The sequence below is a fragment of the Dromiciops gliroides genome, chromosome 2 (genome assembly GCF_019393635.1).
Source record: "Dromiciops gliroides isolate mDroGli1 chromosome 2, mDroGli1.pri, whole genome shotgun sequence".
Lineage (NCBI taxonomy): Eukaryota > Metazoa > Chordata > Mammalia > Microbiotheria > Microbiotheriidae > Dromiciops > Dromiciops gliroides.
Window position 1 is genome coordinate 611,327,300 of NC_057862.1, and position 26,668 is coordinate 611,353,967.

Genomic DNA, 26,668 nt, shown 5'->3' on the forward strand with positions numbered 1-26,668 from the left:
GTATTTCCCTCTGATTTGGGGAGAGCCAGGTTCACCGTTTCCTGAACTGCATGGAGAGTTTTGGTTGTTGTAAAGGCTTATTCCTTTTCTAGGAACTGGGCTGAAAACCCTTTGCTTCTCTGGTGTTTTCTTCCTGGACACTATCTCTAGTTCTTAGCCATAGGGAGGGGCCTGGTCAGTCAAGTCGTGGCCCTGGGTTTTAGTTTCCCAGCTCTGGGAGAAGAGTGGGGAAGTAAAAGCTCTTGGCTGCTAGCATTTTCATTTCCCTGGACACTCCTTCACGTGATCTGAGTTTCTGAACCTGGAGGAAGTCCATATCTTGAGTGATCCAAGCCTGTGGCCCAAAAAGAGCTCCCCGGGAATTTGGCTTCCACATCCCGCTTCCAGACTCCATGCTGTGGAGTTAGCTGGTGTCAGGTGGTAGCATCATGGGCTGTGAGTCCATCTTGGATTCTGTTGCCACCTGGTGAGCAAACGTACACATAACATATTTGTCAGCTATCAGCCAAGCCAGGGTAGAAGGATTATAGGGACATATCTAGATCTAGAGCCTGGAAGGGATTTTAGAGGCCATCTAGTCTAACGCCCTTATTTTACATAGGGGGAAACCAAGGTCTAGAAAGGGTCACTCGTCAAAGGACCCAGGAGAAACCTAGGAATTGCGAAAGCAGGAAAGGAAAACTAACCTACTCTATTGATTAAAAAAAAGCTAAAGGATGAGCCAGTACATAGGAAAGGAGGCAGGAGAAGGGGTGCTATAATCTGTAATCATTAATATTAGTGGTTGAGAGTAGTAGCTGCCCCCTGACTAACCTTGAAGTTCAGAGGTAGGAGACAAATCCCTAGCCACTGGGAGTATGGTCTTTAATTGGCTTTGTTAGTTGCGATACCTATAGCTATCTATAAATAGCCCCCACATCCTTATGTACACCTGGGTGCTTTCTTGCCACTAGCTCTGAAACTCCAGAGTTTATTGCTACCCCCGACCCACCCAATAGGAAGTCTTTGTCTTTTCTCATGCATTTTCAATTTTCTCCTCTCTAGTCTTATCCTCTATATCTCTGTCCCTTCCTAGACTCCTTCTGTTCTTCCTTCAAGTATAGTGCCTTGAACTTGTTAGGCATTTGCTTAATGTGCTTGTTTGTTAAATTGAAGTTTTCACAAGTCTTTCCTATTTGGTAAAAAAACAAAAAATCTAAACCCCAACCTTTTTTTTCTTTTTAAGGCTAGTCTATTTCTCTCTCTTCTTTCCTTGTTGAACCCCCTTTTAAAGGCTACTCTATTAGAATATATCGGGGCAGCTAGGTGGCACAGTGGATAAAGCACCAGCCCTGGATTCAGGAGGATCTGAGTTCAAATCCAGCCTCAGACACTTGACACTTACTAGCTGTGATCCTGGGCAAGTCACTTAACTCTCATTGCCCTGAAAAAAAAGAATATATCTAGATATATAATGTAAATTTTCTACATTATTAATTTAGATATGTCATATATGTATCTGTATATATTATATCTATGTTTGATATATGTATAAGATATAATTATGTATCACCAATAAAAATAATTTAAAAAGCTATTCTATTTATCTCTTTATTTTCATTGTTGAACTTCCTGAAAGAGGCATTTATGCCTTTGCCCATCTCTATTCCCTCACTCTTAAACCACTGGCAGTCTGGATTCTATCCTCCTTGGGGAGGTGGGGTAGAGCCAAGATGGCAGAGGAAAGGCAGTGACTTGCCTGAGCTCTCCCCAACACCCCTCCAAATACCTACAAATAATGCCATAAGATAATTCCTGGAGCAGCAGAACCCACAAAATGACGAGGTGAAATAATTTTCCAGTCAAAGACAACTTAGAACATCTGTTGCACAGGGGTGACAGTGGAGCGCAGCCCAGTGCAGGCCGAACCAAGCACAGACCCAGCCCCAGCAAACCAGGAGCATACCTTGGAAGCTACTGAATCAGTAGTAGCAGAAACTGCTTCTGGAACTCAGCCCACAGAGAGTAAGGGGTCAAAAAATTGTCCAGAAGAAGATTACAGGGGGTCTTTTTGCTAGCATTGAGGCAGGACTTTGTTGTTTTGCCCATACTCAGACCCAGGTTGCAGTCTTGGGTGACTGTCCCAGTTCTGAGAGGAGTACTAGTACACCATATCTTGTGGCCACAGTAGAGCAGATGCCCTTCTCACAGTACCAGAGCAGAAAATCAGGCTTGTGGTTGCTTGCAGATTAGACCACAGGCCAGGAGAGTAGTAAACATACCTCTCCTTAAATCATACCACCTTGGAAGAACTGAAAACTTACAAATCCCTAGAAGTATCTTGAAAACAGTTGCACAAATCTCCTGAAGCTTGGGACAGTCCATCCTGTACCCTGGAAGCAGTGCCCCACTTTAACAAAGTGTTAAAAGTCAAGAAATAGGCTGGGAAAATGTGCAAACAAAAAGTTTTTACCATAGAAAGTGACAAGATCAAAATACACCCTCAGATGAAGATAATGAAGTCAAAGTTCCTACATTCAAAGCTACATGAAGAAAAAAGATGAATTGGTCTCAGGCCATAGAAGGGCTCCAAAAGGACTTTGAAAATTAAATAAGAGACATAGAGGAAAAAATGGAGAAATAAGAGTGATGCAAGAAAATCATGGGAAAAAGTCAACATCTTGGAAAAGGAGACACAAAAAATACTGAAGAAACTAACACCTTAAAAAACAGACCAGGCCATGTGATAAAAGAGGTACAAAAATTCAACATGGGAAAGAATGCCTTGAAAAGCTGAATTGGCCAAATGTAAAAGGTGGTACAAAAGTTCACTGAAGAAAATAACTCCTTCAAAATGAGGATTGAGCAAATAGAAGTTAATGACTTTATGAGAAATCAAGAAACAATAAAGCAAAACCAAAAGAATGAAAAAATAGAAGGCAATGTGAAATATCTCATCAGAAAAACAACTGACCTAGAAAATAGATTCAGGGCAAGTCACTTAACCCTTATTTCCCTGTAAAAAAAAAAAAAAAAGAAACATTTGGGGCAGCCAGGTGGCGCAGTGGATAGAGCACCAGCCCTGGATTCGGGAGGACCTGAGTTAAAATCCAAACTATCACTTAAATAATTCTTTAATTTCTCATTTCCTCTACTTATATAATATACTTGCATCTCTTTCTCAATGTAATTCTTTTTTTTTTTTTTTTGCGGGGCAATGGGGGTTAAGTGACTTGCCCAGGGTCACATGTCTAGTAAGTGTCAAGTGTCTGAGGCTGGATTTGAACTCAGATACTCCTGAATCCAGGGCTGGTGCTCTATCCACTGTGCCACCTAGCCGCCCCTCAATGTAATTCTTAAAAATGTTTTGGAGTGTGAATGTATTCCCAATAATTCTCATAGTTTTCTTCCTTAGAGAGACGAGAATGTATTTTTTCAGGTTGGATCATTTTCTATGGAAGGTGAGACAATTGGTCCTAATCTCCCCAGTGAGGTCAAGGGCTATCTTTTTCCAGATGGCTATAGGTGGGAAAGCAGTGAGCTTGCTCCACAGGAAGTCAATAAATGCCATGATAGAGGTTGTACACTGGCAGGAAATTATAAAGAAATCTTCTCTCTTGTTTTCTAGATATGACAGGATCATGTGCTATCTTGAATACTATGTGTATATCCCTAAAATTAGCTGCTGCTCTGTGGCATAAACATAAAGACAAATCTATTTTCTATTCATTTGTAAATGTATACTGTGCCTCATGGGATGCAGAATCATTGTTATTGTCTATCAATCTCAGAATTTCATGGAAATAATTTATATTCCCTTCCCATTCTCAATTTAGATTCAATAGTATTGGTAATCAATGAGATAATGTTTTGGGTAGTTTGGATTATGGTCTTATTACTCTCTGTTATGGAGGATATGTAAATCTTGTATTTCATCTTCATCGTGACATGTTTTTCATAATCAATGGAAAATATTTTCCTTCTGGAATGATCTAGAAGTTTGCTTACCACATTACACTCCTGTTTAAAATGGTCCAGAAAGACATTTATCAAATCTAGATCAATATTTGGATCTTCCGCAGGAGGAGAATTTGAGGATACTTCACATACCCACTTGTCCAAAGTAGACTGAATGTCTCTGTCAGCTCTTCTTCACTTTACCCATTAATGACAGAGCCACATCTTTGCTTCTTTTAAGTTTTTTGTTTTGTTTTGTTTTTGCGGGGCAATGAGGGTTAAGTGACTTGCCTAGGGTCACACAGCTAGTAAGTATCAAGTGTCTAAGGCCGGATTTGAACTCAGATCCTCCTGAATCCAAGGCTGGTACTTTATCCACTGGGCCACCTAGCTGCCCAGCCAACATGTTTGCTTCTTAACAACAACTCTTTTTCATATTCTGATTTCTTTTTATCCAGTTTATCTTGACTTTTTCTTGAACTAAGGAAACCATTGGATTTTCTAATACTTTCTGAAGCAAGTACCTCTTTAAGATTTCTGTTCTCAAAGTTTGCCTTCCATTGGATCAGGATTTCATTCTCTTGCCTTCATCAAAATAAATTTGAAACTATTGCCTGATGGCTTCACATTTTTCTGCAACATTATCTTCAGTAGAACTACTTGGGAGATCCTGAATTTCCCCATTCTAAATCTGATTGGTCAGTTGGTTCTGCAAACCCAACATGTTACTTCTTAGATTCGCAATCCAGTTGTTACATATTGTCTCAAGTTTGATAATGGCCATGATCTGGGTATTTGTAAAGCTGAAGATAAGGCTTTTATTCCTTGAGGCTCTCCACCAATACCAGATGAGGACTTTCACCTCAGACATCTTCAGGATGCTGCCTTTGGGTTCTTTTTTTTTTTTTTTTTTTGGCAGTCAAGAAAATTCCATATGATAAAAGTTAGAGGAGCACCAAAATGGACCAGGACTGTGGAAGTCACCAAAACCTTTGGTTTATTTGATAACAAAGACAAGACTGTGAGCAATGATTCTGGCCAGAAAAGTGAGGGTTGGGATCAGGAATAGAAATGAGGCCTCATTTATCAGAAGCAGACACAAGGATTATTGGGATTGAAGCAATTTCCTGCAGAAATCTGAGCTGTGGCTCATAATCTTTGGCATCTCCACAGAGATTGGTGAATGCAGCACAGCTTTCAAATCTGTCTGCATCTCTCCCTCCTGGAAAGAACCAGGAGATTTCTACTACACTTTCCATCAAGAGGTAGGATTTGCTGCTGCCTTGGCCATGATGGTGGGGGGAAAAAGCATCATGTTTTTGCTTACTCAGCAAAGAGTTCAAGGTATGAGATTTGGAAGAATGCACAACTCTTATAAAGGACACAATAGGGATGGGTGCCTGGGAGATAGACTGGTTATTGAAATTAATGTCTGAACCTTCTCCCTCCGATTTCTCTACCTGTCTCTAGCTTCTCTTGATTTGGTTGAGAGACCAGAGTAGGGATTCTATTACAGCAGTATAGGGATTGAACATAATAAGGGGAAGAGCAAGTAGACAAATAGAAAGTTTGTTTGAAATATATTGTCTCATGAAATCATCTGCACAGTGAAAAATCACCATCTGAGTGTCCAGTGGGTGGATGTGGGGCTGGCCTGTGGACAAGAGGAGAGAGGGGGTGTCACTATCATCAAACAAATCATCATAAGGATCTGAAGTATCATCCTCAAGATTTGTCAGAGTCGGTGTCCCACTAGCCACTGTGTCGCCATCATCTTTACAGACCAAGTATCTCAGTGATCCAGCATCAATCACTTCTTCGGGAAATAAAATGCCAGTTGTTTGTGTCTGGCTGAGTGTCATGCACAGTGGCCTTGTGAATCAGAAGGAAATCTGCTCGGCCCATCTTCTTGGATAGTTATGCTTAAGACCAAGCTTCTTGGCTATGTCTAAAAAGTTGGAACTTTTTTTATATCCCTTCATGCCGTTTGGTGGTACTTGATTCAGGTTCATGTGTCTTTTTCTTTCTCCGAGAGATACTTACCAGTTCTTTTTTCACCTGGTCCATGTATGTGTGTATGTGTGTGTGTATACATACATACACATACATGTATATATACATGCACACATGTGTATATACACAAACATACACATATATGTATGTGTGTATATATATATTTCCCTGTAGCTTCTCTCCACTGATAAGAAAATGCAGGTCTTTCTCCAGAGTTCCCCAATCATAATGAGCCCTGGGTTTCAAGAAGACATGAAGTACTTCTTTGGACCCCGATTGTCCCATATGAGATTGCATAAGCTCCAAACATTGCTTCTTTTCTTCTGCAGACACTGCAGTAGGTCCGGGAGTTACTGTGAGCCCTGTGAACAGTAGGAATGCTTGAGCCCTATAGCCACATTATTTATTAAGGTACGGGTATGTTTTATGGGCTTCTTTCATTTAACAGGAAATTTAATTCTTCACATCCTAGGAGACAGAGGAAGGTTTGGTTTTCCTCCCTCTACCCTGCACCAGCTGCAATGGAAAGTCGCAGTAGGCGTGTGCCTGCCACCTCTGTCTGCTTCAAGACCTTCAGAAAGGAGCTGAGGGATGAACTGAATTTATAAGTAGCCTTTCTTTGAGCTTCTTCCATCTTTCCTAAGAACCCTGAGTTGTGATTTATTTCAAGGTCATTCTTTGCCTTTTCTCAGAACTGAATGAAATCAACAAACTCCGTGACACACATGTTTTGTTGCTGTTTTGCCGAGTGGAAAGCCCACTGCATAATTGTTTGACCCTGTGCAAAGTCTTTCACTTGATAGACATGAGGATGCCAAAGTCTACATAACTGGCATTTCATGATTTTAGTTTCATGAACTGGAAAGTCCTTGCAAAAATTGACAATGCCCATGAAGAACTGCTGTAGAGTCAGGGTTTCAGACAGAAATTAATCCAGGTGTTCTAGTACCTACTTTTCTCACACAGCTTTTGCATGAAGTCCATCAATTTCATCAGTTTCTCCTGAGGCTCAATGATTTTCCTAGGTTTTCACTTCTTCTACAAAAGCCCTGGTATTCCCCACTGTACTCAGTAACACCTCTCCATGTTGGGTCTGTGTATATCAGCCAATCAGGGTTGTGTAAGTGTTTGTAAGGCATCGAGTCACTTGAAGAGGCTCCTGAAAATCTTGTCTATGGTTAGACAGAATTATGCCCCAAACAGGCACTAGGGGATGACCTCGGTCAATGACACACCAGGTCTGGTTACTGGCCACAAGACCAGCTTTCCACTGTGGGAGAGAATCCACCTCTGGAGGGGGGGGGGGCTCCTGTTTGGTATACACACATTTGGAATCTTGCTTGCAAAGTAGTGGAGCTTGTATTGTGAAAATCTATTGGGGACAGAGAGTTTGATGCCTTTACCATGGCTGCAGCTGTCACCCCAAAACCACTGTAGCTGCCTCAAATGCACACATTGAATGCCTCTGAGGCTTGTCGCTTCACGTCATGCAGCTCCTTTGGCCCGAAGCCCTCGCTATAACTTTCTGCCAGAATACTCCTCCCAAGTGCAATGGGCCATGGTTCACATGAGAGCCAAGTCTTTGGAAAAATGCCTTACATCTATGCCTCAGTATTTGAAGGGATTCTGAACCACTTGAGAGGCTTGGAAGTTCTTCCAGTTGCTTTAACTCTTGCAGGACTGACTTGGCAAGGTAGAGCCGATCCCATGCAAAGTGGCAGGAGGCTAGTGGGATATAGCTGACCTTGGTGGTATGGCTGTAAGTGTACTCAGAGCATGACTTACGGACCTCTTTAGAATAGAAAGATCTGATGTCATTGGTGCTGCTCTCTAGATTAAATCTCCGACCTCCAAGAAACTAACACTGATGCCCGATTTCTCCATGCTTTGGGTGAACATGGACTCTTCATGAGAAGACAAAAACTCCTTTGTTTCCATTCTTGTTCCCTGTTCTGGGCCGGGCAGGAAGAAGTTCTCTGGGAGGCTGAGCAGTTCTTCTCTCCTCCAAAAGAACCTCAGGGTAGTTGGTTTGGTAAATCCCCTGCAAGGATTTTTGAGGAGCTCCCTATCAAGAACATTCTCCCTCTGGGAGAGTGTGTCCTCCATGAGACTGACGTCTCTCTTCGTGTTTTCTTTGACTTCCATTAGGGGTTTCTCAGAGAGGAGCCAGTATTTGGGTAGGATCTCCATGGCCAACCTCAGCTCCTCTTCTTTCTTCCTCACAATCTCCTCTTGGAAGCTTTTGCCTGGATCTCCCTCAGTTCCTTCAATGCTGACTGTGCCCACTCTTTTTTAAAAAAAAAATTTTTTTTTTGGTGAGGCAATTGGGGTTAAGTGACTTGCCCAGGGTCACACAGCTAGTAAGTGTTAAGTGTCTGAGGCCGGATTTGAACTTAGGTCCTCCTGAATTCAGGGCCAGTGCTTTATCCACTGCACCATCTAGCTGCCCCAACTGTGCCCACTCTTGTCTCTCCTTCACTGTCACACAGCATTTCTTTTATATTTATTCTGAGTCCTGGCTCTCAATAACTGAAGAAGTTTCTCCAATGCCTGTCTCTCCCAAGGATGTTTTGCCTGGGATTTCAGTGTCAGGATTTTCATTTGTTTTAAGTGCTGGGGAGAGGTCACATACAAGTATTCCTGCAGTTTAGGCACCCAGTACTGAGCATCCAGTACCAATTCTCTCCACTTCTCCAAGTCTCTTATTCCTGGGTCTCCATGATGTAATTCATCAGCATTATCCTCTGGTGTTGACATGGCCAGATAAAATTAACTTCCTCATTAAAAAAAGTATGAATCAGATCACAGCCAGAATCCTAACAGAAAATTCTTCTTGTGAAGAAATTCTCCATGTGAGCCCAATTAAGCTCCTTGTTAAGAATCTGCAGTGGAACGACTTTGCTCTCTTTGTGGTTTACCATAAGTGTGACAATTAAAAAACATGAGACCTAGTTTCTGGGTAATTTACTATTTTATTAATAGGCTGGCAGGTTATTAATAAAAGGATGGTCAATGGAGGTCTCTTTCAGACCAAAGACTCTTAGGTGTATTTGTTACCCTGTCTCTAGCTTATAATTCTTTCCTCCTTGAGTTTCTTTTTTTTACCTCACTACATTATCTTAGTTCTCCAACCTTTCTTCTTTTCTGTCCATTTTATTCAGTTATTCATCCTTCTTCCCTTTAACTATCCATAGTCCTCAAGGTTTAGTTCTTGACCCATTGTTTTTTGCTATATATACCCTTTTGTATTTGAATATCTCATTCACTTATAGATGACTTCAGCTGTCTTCTCTATACAAATGATTTCCAAATAGACACCTGTAGTTCTGACCTCCCTTTTGAATTCCAGGAGTGTTTCTCCAGCTATCTATTGGCTATCCCCACTTAAAGATCTTGTCACTTCAAACTCAGCATGTTTAAAATTGACCTCAACATCTTCACTTCAAAACTAGCTCTCTATTTTCACTTCCTTTATTTTCTTTTTTACATTTTTACTTATATCTTTGTTTTTATATTACCCTTATTTCTGAATATATTTCTCTCCCTCCCCTACTTAATTAGACATTCCTTGTAAAAGAGGGAAAAAGCAGGAAGAAAACATCTCAAAAAAACTAGCCAACCCATCAACAGAGTCTGATGGAATATACAATATTGCATACTTATCATCCCACACCTTGTCAAAGAAGGAAGGGAAATGCATTTTTCTCATTTCTTTTCGGGGACTCCCTATTTCTTTAAAAGTTATCATCATTTTCCTAGGCACTCAGGCTGGAAATTCTTTTGATGTTTTCCTCACTATCTCCCAAAGTATATAATTCATTTTTCACTAGCCCTGACTATTTTCATTCTACCATATCTTTTGTATCCATTTTTTTCTTTTTATGTAAACTCTCCTTAGGCCTTCTTTGACTAATTGGAAATGATCATTTCCTCTTTGAATCTCCTCTTGTCCTTGTATATTGGACTCATTTAGTAGTCCTTTATCATATCCTCCCTTGAATTTTTAGTTATTTTTATTACTTACTGGATATTTTGTCTCCCTAGATAGATTATAAACTTTGATGCAATTGTCCCAAATGTTTCTTGTAATTACCTCCTCTTCAATGATGTGCTGGTAAATCTTTAACAACTGTCTTCCTCCATCCTCTGCTGCAAATGTATACATGACACACTTTCAAGTTAAATCTGCATTATCAAAAGTTTATTACTTTCTTAAGTCTAGGCATTTGTCAATATCTGAAACACAAATGATCACATTAAAAAATCTAGCAATTGTGAGCCTGGCATCAGCATATTCCTATCTGTATCCTTTGCATTTACATTCACAGAAATATCAAGGAGATCTGGAGTCAGAGGGTCTGGGTTCACATCTTAGCTTTTCTACATTCTTATGATTTTAGGTAAGTTCCATAATCTCTCTGGACCTGTTCCCTCCTCTGTAATATAAGTGAGTTGCACTAGATGATTTCTGAGGTCCTTTTTCATCCTAAATTTTACAATCCATAATTTATTTCTGATATAATAAAAGTAGATAGATTAAAGGGTGAGGACACTAAAAAGAACATTAAAAACATTTCAGGAAGGAAGATCATTAATACAAAGGAAAACATTTCATGTAATCAGATGCTGATGAAAGTAGGGGGGAAAGAGTTCTGGAGGAAAATGGCATGGGGGAGTAGGATAGACTCAGGAAGTCAGCAACCAAAGATTAGACATATTAGACATATCTGCTCTACCCCGCCTGCCTCCCTTCTTCCCCTTATGTTGTACAAGATGCAATCTCTTCCAGTTTCTTCCTGCAAGTTTAGAAAAAAAAATCACCAAGCTGGTAAATTTGGAGACAGAGTGTATTCAGCCATTTTCAGGCTTGAATCTCTATGGCAATGCTCTTTGGGCAGAAGCCTGATTGCTTCTAGTCTTAGCATTAGGTGCCTGCTTTCTTGAGTAAGCTCTTCCTCAGTTCTTCAGGAGTTAGTGATCTCTTCTTCCTCAAATGACCATGTATTTTGCCTATCCCTTTATATGTTTCAGTGCCTGCCTAGTAGAATGTAAATTCCTTGAGGACAATTGGTGAAGGAATAAATTAATAAGTGCTTACAGTAAGTTAAGAACTGCAGTAAGTTCTGGGGATGCATAGTTAAATAAGACAGTCTCTGTTCTCCATGAGCTTACATTCTAATGAGGAGACAAAATGTGGACAACTATGCTTCATTTTTGTCTCTGTACAGTGCTCGGCACCAAACAGTTGCATAATAAATGTTTGTTGGGTCAAGTGCCACTTCCTTAGAGCCTCAATACCAAAGGGAATCAAGAGTAAGGGAAGGGGCAGCTAGGTGACACAGTGGATAAAGCATCGGCCCTGGATTCAGGAGGACCTGAGTTCAAATCTGGCCTCAGACACTTGACACTTACCAGGTGTGTGACCCTGGGCAAGTCACTTAACCCTCATTGCCCTGCAAAAAAAAAAAAAAAGAGTAAGGGAAACATGTTCCAGGGAATATGACTTTATTTTTTGTCAATTATTTTGATATGTGTATTTCAATATAATTATATTAAATATATATAAATATAAATATATATGGATTCTTTTGATATTCTATATATTTTATTTATTTACAAACATTATCTTGAAAGGATCCATAGACTTTACCAAATTTTACTCATAGGGCTCCATGATAAAAAACAAAGTACCCTCCCCCCCAAAAACCCAAAACAACCCAACCCATAAGTACCCCTGATAGAGACAAATATCCATTATGTACATCCTCAGGAGATGGTAGATTCATGTTCTTGATAGTAATAAAAAATAAGATAACAGAAGCTAATCTTTTACTGTGCTTCATGCAATCTATTCTAGGTTCAGTAACAATACTATTTGAGTTTCTTTCTCTCTCTCTCTCTCTCTCTCTCTCTCTCTCTATCTCTCTCTCTCTCTCTCTCTCTCTCTCTATTTTGTTCCTAAAATGTGGTAAAAGCCTATATGAGAGGATTCTTTGTAAGGCTGCTTCTGCCTGGAAAGAATTTCCTTTGTGTGTGTTTAGTAGGTATATAGAAAACTTCAAGGTCTCTGGGCTTAGGGCTTTTTAAAAAAATTTTAAGCAGTTGTTAGAAGATTAGATGACTATATAAGAACACTTAGCTCTTTTGGTGCTGGGTCTAGCTGTCTCCTGTTGACCTTGATAATCTGACCTGACTGGAAACTGATGAATTTCTCAGCCCTCAGGGACTGTAGGAACTTTGATTAACCTGTGGCTGGCCTCCCCTTTGCTGACTATCAAGATTCTAATTATGAACATAAGAACTGAATCTAATATCTGGTCCTTCTCTCTGTACTGAACACTATGTCCACCTAAGCATGTGTAAGGCATTATGTTGAGCCTTGGGGTTACAAAGAAAGTGAAAACATGAGTAGCTCACAATCATGTTCCTAAATGGGCACATGCAAAATATATACAGTATAAATGGAAGGTAATCTTGGAGAGAAGGTACAAGCAGTAGGGGAGACCAGGAAAGACCTACAGAAGATGGGCTTTGAGCTGAATCTTGAAAGAAGACAAAGAAACCAAGACTTGGATGTGAGAAATTCTGGGCATGGCAAAGATATGGAAGATGAAATTCTCTGTGGGAAGAACAAGAAGTAAGCTGTTGCTTTTTTAAAAGTAATAAATATTTTTATTTACAGTTTTGGGTCACAATTTTTAGCCCTCCTTCCCTCCCTCCCCTCTCTTCTCCTTGAGGTGGTAAGCAATCAGATATAGGTTATACATGTACAATTTTGTAAAACATTACCATATAAGTCATTTTGTACAAGAAAACTTGAATAAAAGAAAAGAAACATGAAAGAAAGGGAAAAATAGCATGCTTCTGTCTGTGTTCCATCAATATCAGTTCTTTCTTTGGAGGTGGTTAATATGTTTCATCAATAGTCCTTTGGGATCGTTTTGGATCAATGTATTGTATTGTTCTCCATCAATAAATTCTGCTGTCTCTGTGCACAACATTCTCTTGGTTCTGCTCACTTCACTATACATCAGTTCATACAAGTCTTTCCAGGCCTTTCTGAAATGATCCTGCTTGTCATTTCTTACAGCACAATAATATTCCATCACCATTATATAGCACATGTACGCCATTGTTAATGGATCATAGAGTTCATAGAGAGGAGTAAAATGTGAGAAGACTGGAAAGCTAGGAAGGATCCAGTTATAAAATGTTTTAAATGCCAAATAGAAGGTTTGTAGTTGATTCTGGACATAATTGGAAAGTGCTAGGGTTTGAGTAGGAGGGTGACATGGGCAGGCCTGCCTTTTAGAACCTCAATAACTGGCTGCTGGACTTCTCTGCCACAAGCATTTCAAACTGTGAAAATGGATACCTTGATTTGCTTGAGCCCTCCAATTATCCAGGCAACCAGAACAACAATATGAGGACAGGCTTCATTGGCTAACACACCAACAATCCTTTGCCTGATGGAGAGTAAACTTAGCTGAATGTGCAGGGGATCTATAACCCTGATGCCAATCAAAGACTTATCTGACTGCAGTATGTGCAGCCTATTGCTGGATAGGACAACATACAACAGCTACAATAAAATAGTCTACAGATAGTTCACATTTTTGTTCTTTTTTTTGCGGGGCGGGGGTTAAGTGACTTGCCCAGGGTCACACAGCTATTAAGTATCAAGCGTCTGAGGTCGGATTTGAACTCAGGTACTCCTGAATCCAGGGCCGGTGTTTTATCCACTGCACCACCTAGCCACCCCTCACATTATTCTTCTTGCACATTCTACTTCAAGAGGATAGAGGAATAGACCCAAAGTCAAGAAGATCTGAGTTCAAATCTGGTCTCAGAAAATTACTAGCTGTCTGACCCTGGAGAAGTCATTTAATCTCTGTCTGTTTTACTTCCCTTAATTGTAAAATGGGGAAAACAATAACATCTTTCTCCCAGGGTTGTCATGGGGATCAAATGAGATACTTGTAAAGAACTTAGTATAGTACCTGGCCCCTAATATCAATTTAATAAAATCTTGAAGGTGCAAATATCCCAGTATTGAAGAAAGCTGAGACCACCAAAGACTGTAGTACAGGGATGAGACTATTGCTTTCTGGGGTCAGAACACATGAATTAAAACTTCACTATCTGACTCTTGCTTCTGAATGTTGGACTTGGTGTCAGCAAGACCTGAGTGTGAATCTTGCCTCAGACATTGACTAGCTATGTGACCCTGGTCAAGTCACTTAACTACCTCTCTTAAGGTCATCTGTAAAATGAGGATGATAGTAATGGTACCTATCTCAAAGGATTGTCCTGAGGACCAAATGAATTAATATTTGTAGAGTGTTTGCTGAAGAAATTCTATTATTACTCACTATCATGGACAAATCTCTTAATTTCTCTGAGCATCAGTCTTCTTAACTATAAAATGAGTAAGTCAGAGTATATGGTGTCTGAGATCCATTCCATGATATCTTGAAACTTGTCCCTCTTTTTTTTTGTGGGTCAATGAGGGTTAAGTGACTTGCCCAGGATCACACAACTAATAATTGTCAAGTGTCTGAGGCTGGATTTGAACTCAGGTCCTTCTGAATCCAGGGCAGTACTTTATCTACTGTCCCACCTAGCTTCTCCCAAATGGGATAATATTTGTAAAGACCTTTGCAAGCCATAAAATGCTATATAAATTCTAGCTGCCATTATTTATTGTTATTCTTACCAATCCTTATACCTTGGCATAACCTCAGGACCCTCAGGACCAGTGTTAAGTGTGATATGACTTAAAATAATAAAAAAACCCAGAATTTATTCAGTGCTTACTGTGTCAGTCAACAAACATTTATTAAACACCTAGTATGTGCTAGGTACTGTGCTATGTGCCACCTCTGACACATATTGACTATATAACCCTGGTCAAGTCATTTCAACTCTAAATACTTTAATAATTCTCCCAGACTATAAGTGGTAGCATTGATGAATCAAATGCCTTTAATTTCTAGTCCCTGATGCCAATGAAAGCAGCCTCAATTTTTCCACCTATAAAATGGGTGATCAAGGAGATCAAGAGGAATTTAATCTGTCACTAAAGAAAATGGTTTTGCTAGAATAAATAAGCTTCCTCCCATCTCTACTTTTGATTTCAGCCTTCAAAGGCAATTGCTGTTTGGTAGGATTTCAATTTCAGTTGTAAGCACTGATTTATATTCAAACGACTACAGATAATTCATTTTATTTCAATGACTAGCTATTGATTTTCTCTGAATTTATTACTCAAAATTAAGGGCAATGCTTATGGAGCAGGATTGTATGTACAAATGTGTTATCATTTATCATTCATTTCAATTTGTCATCTACTGGGAGTCAGACCTTTTGTATGAATTAAGATGTCTACAACCCTCAAAACTTCATCACCAATTCCAAGTCAGATATATATCTTTAGGTCTTTGAAATTATTAGGTTTAGAGTCATTGGATTGGAAAAGGTTTCCATTTTGCCATGAATTAAAAAAAAAAACCTCCCTCAAACTAAAGAAAAATATCAGAAGTAGAAAAACTTTCCCCTGTTTTTTTCTGGTAAGCTAGTTATGAAGTCCTGATTATAACAAATATGGATCATCAAAGTTGGAAGGGGTCTTAGAGGTGAGTCCAAGAACTCCTCTCCCTCTTATTACACATGAGAAAATAGTTTGAGAGACATTAAAGTGACTTACCTAGGGTCACATAGCTAGTAATTATCTTAAGCAGAATTTAAACTTAGGTTTTCCTGTCTCTTAACCCAAAACCATATCTATTGCATCACCTAACTGTCCATTTTGTCCCCACTCCCTCTAGGCTATGTCTATATGTCTGTCTGTCTGTCTGTTTGTTTTGTGTGTGTGTGTGTGTGTGTGTGTGTGTGTGTGTGTGTGTGTATGTTTTTCCCCAATTAGGGTTAAGCAATTTGTCCAGGGTCACACAGCTAGTAAATGTCTGAGACTAGATTTGAACTCCCATCTTCCTGACTACAGGGCTGGTGTTCTATCTACTCTACCACCTAGCTACCTCTCTAGGGTTTTAGTAATATATAAGAATCTTTTACATATAACATTTCACAAGTCTATCATGACTATCATAACTGAGACATAAAACCAGCTTTGGAGTCAAGAAGACCTGGATTCGAATCTTCAAGTTCAAGTTCAAGACAAGAGTTCAAGCCCTATCTTTGCTGCATATTGCCTGTGTTACTTTAGGTAAGTCATATGACCTGCTCACTGCTCCAGGGAACTATTCAAAAATATAACCAAAAGTTGCTGGGTTGATTTTCCTTGGAATTTATACATGAGAATTATCTTACCCTGATGAAATGACAGGTTCACAACAAATGTTTTTTTTTTTTTAAAGATCCTGAAAATGAAATCAGTCATTTTTTTCTTAGACTAGTAATAATAATACTTAACAAAACTGAATATACTTTGCTTCCAAATATGTTTTAGTTGATTTTAATCCTGTTTCCTGGCCTAGGAACAATATTTAGTGTGGTAGATATAATTTCAAGTATAAGATTTTAATGTCCTGGGTTCTTCAACTTTTTTTTTTAAATAGAGACAAACTGTGTTACAGAACTGTTTTGCTTTTGTGTGGCTCCTGTGTTTTCTAGCAAGGATATGCTTTAAACTAGAAAGTATGGAACTAGAAAAGGATAATGCTATTTCTTTATAGATGTAGAAAAAGCCCAATCTAATCCTAATGTATAAAAAGGTATTGGTAATTTGGTATAGGTGAAAATATAGTACAGGAGTCCATGGCTGCTTCAAACAAGTTCAACTCATTCAAGAAAAGGGGAAAATGACAAATGTTACATGAGCTGCGGGAAAACAGGCATACCAGTGCATAGCTGGTAAAGCTGTGAATTGGTCCATCCATTCTGCAAAGTAATTTGGAAGTATCCTAGAATGTATCCAAATTATGTATACTCTATGACCCAACTATTCAATTACTAGGCCTATACCCTAAAGAAATTAACTAACAATTTTTTTTTCTTTCCTTCCCACCCCATCCCTAATTTAAGAGAGAAAAAAAGAAAAACAAAGCCATTATAACAAGTGTGCATAGTTAAACAAAACAAATCCCCACATTGACCATGTAAAAGTTATAGCTGTTCTTTTCATGCTAACAAAAGAAAGGAAGGAAGGAAGGAAGGAAGGAAGGAAGGAAGGAAGGAAGGAAGGAAGGAAGGAAGGAAGGAAGGAAGGAAGGAAGGAAGGAAGGAAGGAAGGAGGGAAGGAAGGGAGAAAGAGAGAAAGGGAGAAAGAGAGAAAGGGAGAAAGAAAGAAAGAAAGAAAGAAAGAAAGAAAGAAAGAAAGAAAGAAAGAAAGAAAGAAAGAAAGAAAGAAAGAAAGAAAGAAAGAAAGAAAGAGGCAGCTAACGGATGTTTTATTGAAGAATAACCCAATGAATTGTGGAATAAAATATCGTGGAATATTATTGTGCCATAAGAAATGAAACAGTTTTAGAGGAAACTAGGAAGACTTCTATGCGCTGATGCAGAGTGAAATGAGCAGAAGGAGAACAGTTTATACAATGTTAACAACATGATAGAGGAAAACAACTTAAAACAACTTAGAACTCTGCTTAACACAATGATAAATTATGAGTCCAAATGAATTAAGATAAAACACAATATTCACCTCCGACAAAGAGGTGATGAACTTAAAATTTAGAAAAATACATAACTTCTTCAGACACAGCTAATGTGGGAATTTGTCTGAATTATATAGCTATATATTGAAGGATTCATGTTTTAGGTTTATTCATTTAATTTTTTTCAAGGGGAGGGGAATGGGAGAGACACCTATTAATAAAAATGCTCCAAAACCAAACCAAACAAAAAATACTTAATTAAAAAACAAAAATAATAAACTTTAAAAAATGGGTTTGGTTCTCTAGGTTCAGAGAAATTACATTCCAGATATTGAAGATGTGACCTCAGAGCCACTGTTGATAATTCTGAAAAATTATGGAGATGGGAAAAGCAGGCAGAAAACCAGAGATGAGAGACACCTCTAGAAACTTTGTAAATTTAAATTATTTTAAGTTTCAAGCATTATATTAAGGCTATATTCCCATACCTTAATGTGGAATACAGATAAATCTGGACTTTAATGTTATGCCACAATTACTGGTCTTAACAAGCTGGAAAGGCTTAAGACTCTATTTTCCTAGAACCAACTTATGTATGTAAAAGGTCATTACCAGTGTACAAGGTGATGATTTTCCCCCATAGAAACCTATAAATGCATAAATAAAAGGATTGTGATTTGTATCAGCACTGATTTTTCAAAGTATAAAAATATTAGAACCTTAACACAAATAGATAATCCAGGCTTTGTCTCAGGGTACAGAGATTTAGAGAGTGCTGAAAGCATTTATGCTTCCTCAGCAGGTAGAAATAATTAACTTTATCATTTGGTTAGCTGATGACCTTCATTAAAAGAGAAGGCTATTCACTAAACAGTAAGCCAGCAACACCATTACAAGTCATATGTTCCAGAGAGATCAAAGAAGAAAAGGACCCATACCCCATATACCCCAAAGTATAAAAATATTTATAGCAGCTCATTTTGTGATGACGAAGAACCAGAAATTAAGGAAGGGGCTTCCCATAAATTAGGAATTTGTTGAACAAATGGGAATATATATATATATATATATATATATATATATATATATATATGTAATGGAATACTCTTGTACCATAAAGCAATGATGAAAGGGATGGGTTCAAAGAGACCTGGGAAAACTTGTATGTTCTGATACAAAGTGAGGTCAGCAGAACCAGGATAACAATGTATACAATAACAACCACTTTATAAAGACAAACAAGTCTGAAAGACTGATACTCTATCAATGCAATGACTAACTATGATTTCAGAAGACTGATGGTGAACTATACCACTTTCCTCTTGATTGAGAGCTTGATGGTTTCAAGATGCAGAGTTAGATGTACATTTTTGGATATGACCAACATGGGGATTTTGTTTTGTTTAACTATGCTTAACTTGTTAAAATGGCTTTGTTTTTCTTTTTTCTTTTCTCTTTTCTCTTAAATGGGGTGGAATGGAGCAAAAAAAATTGTTAGTTAATTAAAAAAAGAAAAGAAAACAAAATAAAATAAAATAGGAGCTTACCAGAATGTAAAGATGGTGGAGGTGGGTGAGCAGGCATTTGAAACACAGAATGCTTTTATGATTTGGAATGATTCTAACCTTCCCTGTTCTTTGGTTACTATGGAGATTATCCCTTGTTCATACATTAATAGGGTCAGAGATAATTTAGCATTCCTTCCATATGAGAAATGAAACACCTTCTGTACTTGAGGAGTTTCTTTACCATTTGGAAATGCTCCGCAGGGGAACACTGATATCCCACCCAGATTGATCAGGTGCCGGACTGGGGGAAGTAGAGCTTTGTGCTGTTTTGCTCTGGTTGCCCAGAAGTCAAACAGCCCTTTTGCCTATCAGCCAAGAGCTTTCCCCTCCACTTCTAAAGGCCCGACTGGCCAAACTTTACTTAAGGCAGTTTGAAGTGTTTTCAAGAGCTAAGATTGCACTTCCCAGAGCTTTGATTAGAGTTGGGTCTATCTCATCCTGGCAAGTCTTGAAATTCTTAACAGTGGAAAGGACTGATTAATTGCAGGCTGCAGTTCAAGTGGCAAGTGTTTTCTGGTTGGCTAGGAAATCTGTTTTCTTTCAGGAAACGAAATCTTGAAATGTCTTTGTCCTTGCAGTGTAATGTCTCGGACTGTCTGATAAATGGTTAACTCTATCCCAGATGAAGCCTGTGATCATGGATTGACAAGACACTCCAAAGTGTTCCTATCAATAGTATCACAACCAGTAACAACTATGTACTTAGAGACCAGTAACAACTATGTACTTAGCACAATGCCTGGCACAGAGCATGTGCTTAATCAATTCTGGTTGACTTGCATTTCAAATATATTCCTGTAGATCAGGGGTTCATCACCTTTTTTTTCTTCCGAGCAATGAGGGTTGAGTGACTTGCCCAGGGTCACACAGCTAGTAAGTGTCAAGTGTCTTAGTCTAGATTTGAACTCAGGTCCCCCTGAATCCAGGGCTAGTGCTTTATCCACTGAGCCACCTAGTTACCCCATGTCACCGTTTTTGTGTGTCATGGACCTCTTTAGTAGGCTGATGGATCTCTTCTCAGAATAATGTTCTTAAACAAAAACAATAAAATATGTAGGATTACAAAGGAAACCAATTATGTTGAAATGCAATTATCAAAGTATTAAAATAAGTTTATAGATATAGTTGGGGTACTACAGTGGAAAAAGCCTTGAACTTGGAGTCAGAGCAACCTCCTTTGGATCCTGCCTCTGATATTTATTAACTGTTTCAATATGGCTAAAATACTTAACCTTGCTTGGCTTCAGTTTCTTCACCTGGAAAATAGGGATAAATATATCCATATTATACCTACCTATCTCGCAAAGTTGTTGTAAGGATCAAATGAGGTAATACATATAACATGCTTTGAAAATCTAAAATATTATGTAAATAGTAGTTATGTATGCACACAAAAGGAAATATATTGTAGATGAAACATATTAATGGCATATAGAATATGAAATATACAAGTGTATATAAAATGTAAATGTATATAAAATGTGTTTTATATAACACTGATTTCATCTAAAAATACCTAACATTTATATAACTTAGTATGTGCCAGACAGTGTGCTAAGCACTTTATGATTATCTCATTTGGTCCTCATAACAACCCTGGGAGGGAGGTGCTATTGTTACTCTTAATTTTACAGTTGAGGAAACAGATAGACAGAGATTGGGAGATACCATTTGTAGTTTGTAACTAGCACCAGTTTGTGGCAGAGGTGGGATGGGGAGTGAAGTATAAATTCTGTTGGCAAGGCAACTAGAACACCTCTGTAGGGAATTTAGGGCTTACTCATTAAGCTTACAGAAGGCAGAAATGTGGCCTGTGGCAACTGTGTCCTGGACAAAATTGTGAAGTCAGCAAAGTTTGACTTCCGGAAGCCCTGCCCTCCCTTTGCTGTGGGTCTATTTCCTTTGCAGTGGTGCCTGTGTTACTACCAAAGCTGCTGTCGAGGAGAGATTGTTTAGTAGTAACACATAAATGCAGATAGCCTTGTAGGGCCACAACAGGCTTTTTTTGTTTGTTTGTTTGGTGAGACAATTGGGGTTAAGTGACTTGCCCAGGGTCACACAGCTAGTAAATGTTAAGTGTCTGAGGCCAGATTTGAACTCAGGTCCTCCTGAATGCAGGGCCAGTGCTTTATCCACTGCACCACCTAGCTGCCCCCACAATAGCCTTTTTGCGCATAGCACATTGGCAATGTGAGATAGGTACTGCATTATTACTGTCCCCATTTTCCAGATGAAGAAGGTTTAAGAGAGAATTTAGTGATTTGTCCAAGTTAAATGATTAAGGGATGGTGTTCCAACCCAGAGCTTCTGACTCCAAATGCACTACTTTCCCCTACTACACCAAGGCCAAATGACTGATGGGTTGAATTAAGGAGCATTTGCATATGGAGAATGGATAAAGCATATAGTGGTCAAGAGAATGAAGCTCTGATTACTGTTTGAGGAGTCATGGATGGGGCAAGTAGGTTTTTAGTGTTCATTGTTTTTTGTTTTGGAGAAGGAAGGAATACTTGCCCTGATCTTTCTACAACCACATTGTATGGGTGACATTAGCATCTAAACATTCAATTTAAATATTAAATATCAGCCAATCAGTCAGATGCTTATCTTGTCTACAACCCAACATTAAAATGCAGCCCCTAAGGAACATCTGGATAACTGATTGAATTTTTAAATTTTCATTTGACATAAGCCATGGTTACAGTCAGAGTCTATATCAGATTACTTTTTCTCTTAAAATTTAGAGCTAGGGAGCTTAAAACAGTGGAAAGAGAGCTGCACTTAGGAGCCAGACAGCTAAAGGTCAAAAACTGGCTATGCCATTTCCCATCTGGATTATGTTAGGCATATTGCTTCTCTTGACCTCAGTTTACTCATCTTAAAATGCAAAAGTTCAACTAGATGACCTCTTAAAAGTCCCTTCTTATCCCAAATCTAGGAATTAATTTCATTTCCCTCATTTTATAGGTGAGAAAATTGAGGCTCAGAAAAGGGAAATGGTTTTCTGGAATTGAAATCTAGTATTCTTTTCTTTTCTTTTTTTTCTTTTCTTTTCTTTTTTAATGAGGCAATTGGGGGGTTAAGTGACTTGCCCAGGGTCACACAGCTAGTAAGTGTTAAGTGTCTGAGGCCGGATTTGAACTCAGGTACTCCTGACTCCAAGGCAGGTGCTCTATCCATTGTGCCACCTAGCTGCCCCTAGTGTTCTTTTCAATGTGCCATTGAAAGATCCTGATTGGACCCTTCCTTCAGGAGAGACCCCGGGACCCAAAGACCGAGCCGAGACCACCAATCTGATGCAAACAACACGAGGTTTATTGAACACAGGTACCTGCGGGAGACCAGGCCGCTTGGGGAACTGGCGCGCCGGGGTTCCTGTGCGATTCCTTTTTATGGGGTTGGTGAGGCAGAAGCCCGTGTACAGAAGCAGAAGCATAGTTACAGGATTTTCATTGGCTCGTCCAAATGAAGCCATCCGTTTGGGTGTGGGCTTCATCAAGTGAGGCCATCTGTTTGGGTGTGGGCTTCAGTCCTGACACCGGGCCTAACCGCAAGCCTCGTGACCCTATTTATCAGTATCTCTTGTACTCTGTATTTTTCCACTGGGGAGCGGGCCGGGGGAAAAGGGTCTTTTCACTCCCCCATTTTCTTTTGGCTAAAGTAAAATCATTTACTTTGTAGGTTATTCCTCTTGCTGCTTTAAGGCGTGATATTGTTGTGCTAGCACTAGAGCCTGAACCACAGAAATCCTATCTTTCACGAATTGGGTCAGCCTATTAATGATGCAGGGTCCAAAGGTTAAGATCAGGAAAAGAAGTATAAGGGGTCCAGCCAAGGATGAGACAAGAGTGGTGAACCACGGGGATCGCTTCCAGACACCCTCATACCACGACTGCTGCGATTCAAGGTCCCTCTTACGTTTATCTAGCCTCTCCTTAAGTCTGTCCAATGTTTCAGTGACCACCCCCGTCCGATCGGCGTAGAAGCAGCATTCCTCCCTCAGAGCTGCGCATAGCCCACCTTCCTTCAAAAACAACAAGTCTAGCCCCCTCCTGTTTTGCAGCACTACCTCCGACAACGAGGTCAAGGACTCTTTCAAGGCTCTCACTGATTGCTCTAATGCCCTGAGGTCCTCGTTCATGGCATTATGCAGGAGTAGAAACTGGTCTGTTCTAATGAGAGCCGTTGCTCCAGTACCTGCCCCAGCTGCAATGCCCCCCACCCCCAGCAGCATGGCCAGAGTGATTAGGGAGACAGGTCCCCGGGCGACCCGGTGGAGGCCACTTCTTTCATGATAGCTTAGGACCAGCTCATCTGAGTGGTAGGTTATTCGGGGCCACAGCTGTACTAGCACACAGTAGTCAGCCTTCGCATTCAGTACTGTTGCAGACATGCATGGGGCCAGGCCGGTGTTACATGCCCAGAAGGTCCCATTAGGTGGGATTAGATAAAAGGAACCAGTCCCCACTTGCATGGTCGAGTTGCAGAGGGCGTCCCGAATGTGCTGAGGGGGGTTACCTATGCAAAGCCCTGATCCTGAGACCTGTGAAAGAGTTAAATCGTGACCCTGGGTGAGGCAGGCAGCACTAGGAGTGGTGGAGTTAGTGAAGTTGGTAGAGAGGGCAAGGCCCTCATAATAAGGGGGGCTAGGGTTCAGACACAACCAGCAGCTTTCCGCCCTCTCGGGGCTGGAGAAATTGAGGGCCTGATATGCCCCCTTCACCAGGTTCATGAGCCTATCCCCCGTTCTTCCAAGCGGAATTGGCGAAGGGGAGGGCAGAGGCAAGGGGGCCGCCGTAGAGAGTATAGGGGCCCTGGTGCCTGTTACCGGTATGGGGGGCCTCGGCTGGGGGCGGCTAGGGTCCCTCTGGTTGGAGAGCACTGGGTTAGGGCCGACTGGGAGAGGGGGAAGATCGCTTATCCGCAATTGTAGCTTGAAAATGACCCCTCTATCTTTCCCCGGTGAATACCAGCGGAGCCCCCAGGTTAGGCCCGAGATCCATTGATCAGGAGTTTTCTTTTTCCCATGGTCAGTAAAGGAAATCTTAAGTGGTAGGGATAACCCGGGAGTAAAGGGGGTATTTCCCGGAGGTCAATAGCAGGCGTTAGCTTCGGCATCAGGCCGCTTGTAGCTCCTTTTAACAACAATTAAGTCCCAGGAGGAGGAGGGTTCCCAGTAAGCATCTCCGGTGGTCTCACAGCCCCATGCGGCACAGAAGTACTCGTTGTAGCCCCCGCATTGCTCCGCCAGGCCTCGGTTCCTACCATCTTTAGAGCAAACGTAAAAGTCTTGCTGCCCTAGGCGGCACCTAGCAGTGGGGCTACTGCATCCAGGGGCGGTCATCTGTTGCGCCGGGTGCCATGAAGGCTGGTGTTCAGCCGGGCTAGATCAACCCCCGGTATGTCCCAGGTGTCCAATCCTGCTGCTAGCTGGCAGAAGTCTGGGGTGAGGACGGGCCACCAAGTGCCAACGGCATGGGTTCCGCCCACTTCCCAGACAACTTCCCCGGTTTGGGATAACACCTGCCACTTAAGTTGCCTTATCTGGTGGGGGAAACCCTCCCCGGCCCCTAACAGCACTATTATTAGGAAGAGGATACAAGTCTTATTTTTAGTGGGTTCGGAGTGCGTTGGACTTTCCATTCTTTGGGGTCAGGTCCTGCTGGGTCGTCCAGGTCTGAAGAGGCTGGTTTCACGTGGGAGGCGTGGATCCAAGCAGCAATACCGTCAACCTTGAGCGCTGTCGGGGTGGTCAGGAGGACGGTGTAGGGTCCCTTCCACCGGGGCTCGAGGCTCTTGACTTGGTGCCTACGAACCCAGACGGAGTCGCCAACCTGGAACGGATGTGGCACAGTAGGTTGTCTCAACTGCTCCTGGTAAGCCGCTGCCAGTGGCTTCCACACTTCTTTCTGGACAATCTGGAGCGCCTGGAGGTGGGCTAGTAGGGTAGCACGGTCAGCAAAAGAGGAGATATCAGAATCAAGAAAGTTTATGACAGGGGGTGGCGCCCCATAAAGTATTTCAAAGGGAGTTAAGCCTAATCCCAGTGGGGTCGAGTCAAGGGAAAAGCCTCCTCTATCTCATTGGGCAATTGGGTTGGTCGCCCATCTTCGCCCGGTACATTCTTCCGGGCTTCCATTCTCTGCTTCTCTTCCGAGGTCAACAGGGTCTGCAAAAGCTGCTGACAGTCATCCCAGGTGGGCTGGTGAGTGACTAAAATGGACTCAATTAGGTTAGTTAGGACAGCGGGATCCTTAGAGAAGGAAGGGTTATGTTGCTTCCAGTTGTAAAGGTCGGAAGCAGTGAAGGGCCAGTATTGTGGCCGGCCGTTAGGGCCCTCTCTCAAGGGAAAGGCCTGGGAGGTTTGACTTAGCGGCAGCTCATGACGGTCCCTAAGCCTCCCTGCAATGGGGGAAATTGGAGAGTCAGGCTCCTCCTGTCCTGCCGGTGCCGCCTCAGGATACGGTGGCGGCTCCTCTGTCAACAGGTCAATGAGGGGGGACGCTGCGTCAGGGGGCAAAAACGGGGGTAGCCTTGGGAGGCTTTTGAACAGCCCTATCCTGAAGTGGGGTAAGGGCAGGGTAAAGGGAAGAAGAGGTAGGGGTGAGGAGGGGAAGGGATAGTGCTTGGTAGGGTGGGGCACTTGGGGTAGTGAGAGGAGAACGGAATTTGGGTGGGGGAATAAAAGGCTGGACCCACTGAGGTGGGTCTGAGGCCAGAGCCCGCCAGGTCACGATGTAGGGGACCTGGTCGGGGTGTCCGTGAGGTCCAGGGTTGAAGACTTTGGCCTCTACCTGTGAAATAATATCAGTGTTAAAGGTGCCCTCCCGTGGCCATCCAACATTAAACGCGGGCCACTCTGAGGAACAGATAGTAACCCATTTCTTTCTCTTAACTTCTACTGACTGATTATGTGCCCAAACCTGAACTTCACTCCAGTGGTCCAGAGTCAGGCTCAGAGGAGTGGTCACTTTTTGTCCCATATTTGCAAGAACAGTGAAGGCGGTTAGGACAGAGAGAGGGACGAGACTCAGACACAAGAGAAATAGACGCGCAGCGCGGTGGAGAGCCGAAAACAAAAGTTCAGACGGAGATTTTTGAGAGTCCGGATTCTCTCTCTCCGATTAGAACCACGTATCCCTCCGATACGGGTCGGGCTCCAAAAAAACGAGCTCCTTTAAATGGCCCTCGACCTGAGGGCCCAGATGTCCCGGAGGACCCAGGTACAGATGCCTCTGGAACGTCTTCCAGGGCTGCGAGGGAGAAGTCCCAGCCCGTCAGCTCCTTCTGGCCCTCGCCAGATACAGATGAATCCGATCGGACCCCAGTCCAGACGGGAGCGCAGACAGTGAAACAGACACAATTTACAAACAGTGTGCTGGCCAGCTTACCTCCGGACAGTGGGTCGGTGGTCCTTGGGTGGGGGGTCTCCGATCCCGGACGAGCCCCCAAATGAAAGATCCTGATTGGACCCTTCCTTCAGGAGAGACCCCGGGACCCAAAGACCGAGCCGAGACCACCAATCTGATGCAAACA

At 41.4% G+C, this 26,668-nt stretch overlaps 1 protein-coding gene and 1 pseudogene across 1 annotated transcript; both read right to left on the reverse strand.

Annotated features, from left to right (window-relative positions):
* Positions 1–278: 278 nt before the first annotated feature.
* On the reverse strand, positions 279–8,706 carry LOC122739370 (annotated as a pseudogene).
* Positions 8,707–25,169: 16,463 nt separating this feature from the next.
* LOC122740475 lies at positions 25,170–26,115 on the reverse strand. The gene is made up of 2 exons (XM_043982727.1): positions 25,692–26,115; positions 25,170–25,660 (listed from the first exon to the last, which is right to left on the reverse strand). The coding sequence occupies exons 1-2, from the start codon at positions 26,113–26,115 to the stop codon at positions 25,170–25,172; spliced, it is 915 nt and encodes a 304-aa protein (XP_043838662.1).
* Positions 26,116–26,668: the final 553 nt, after the last annotated feature.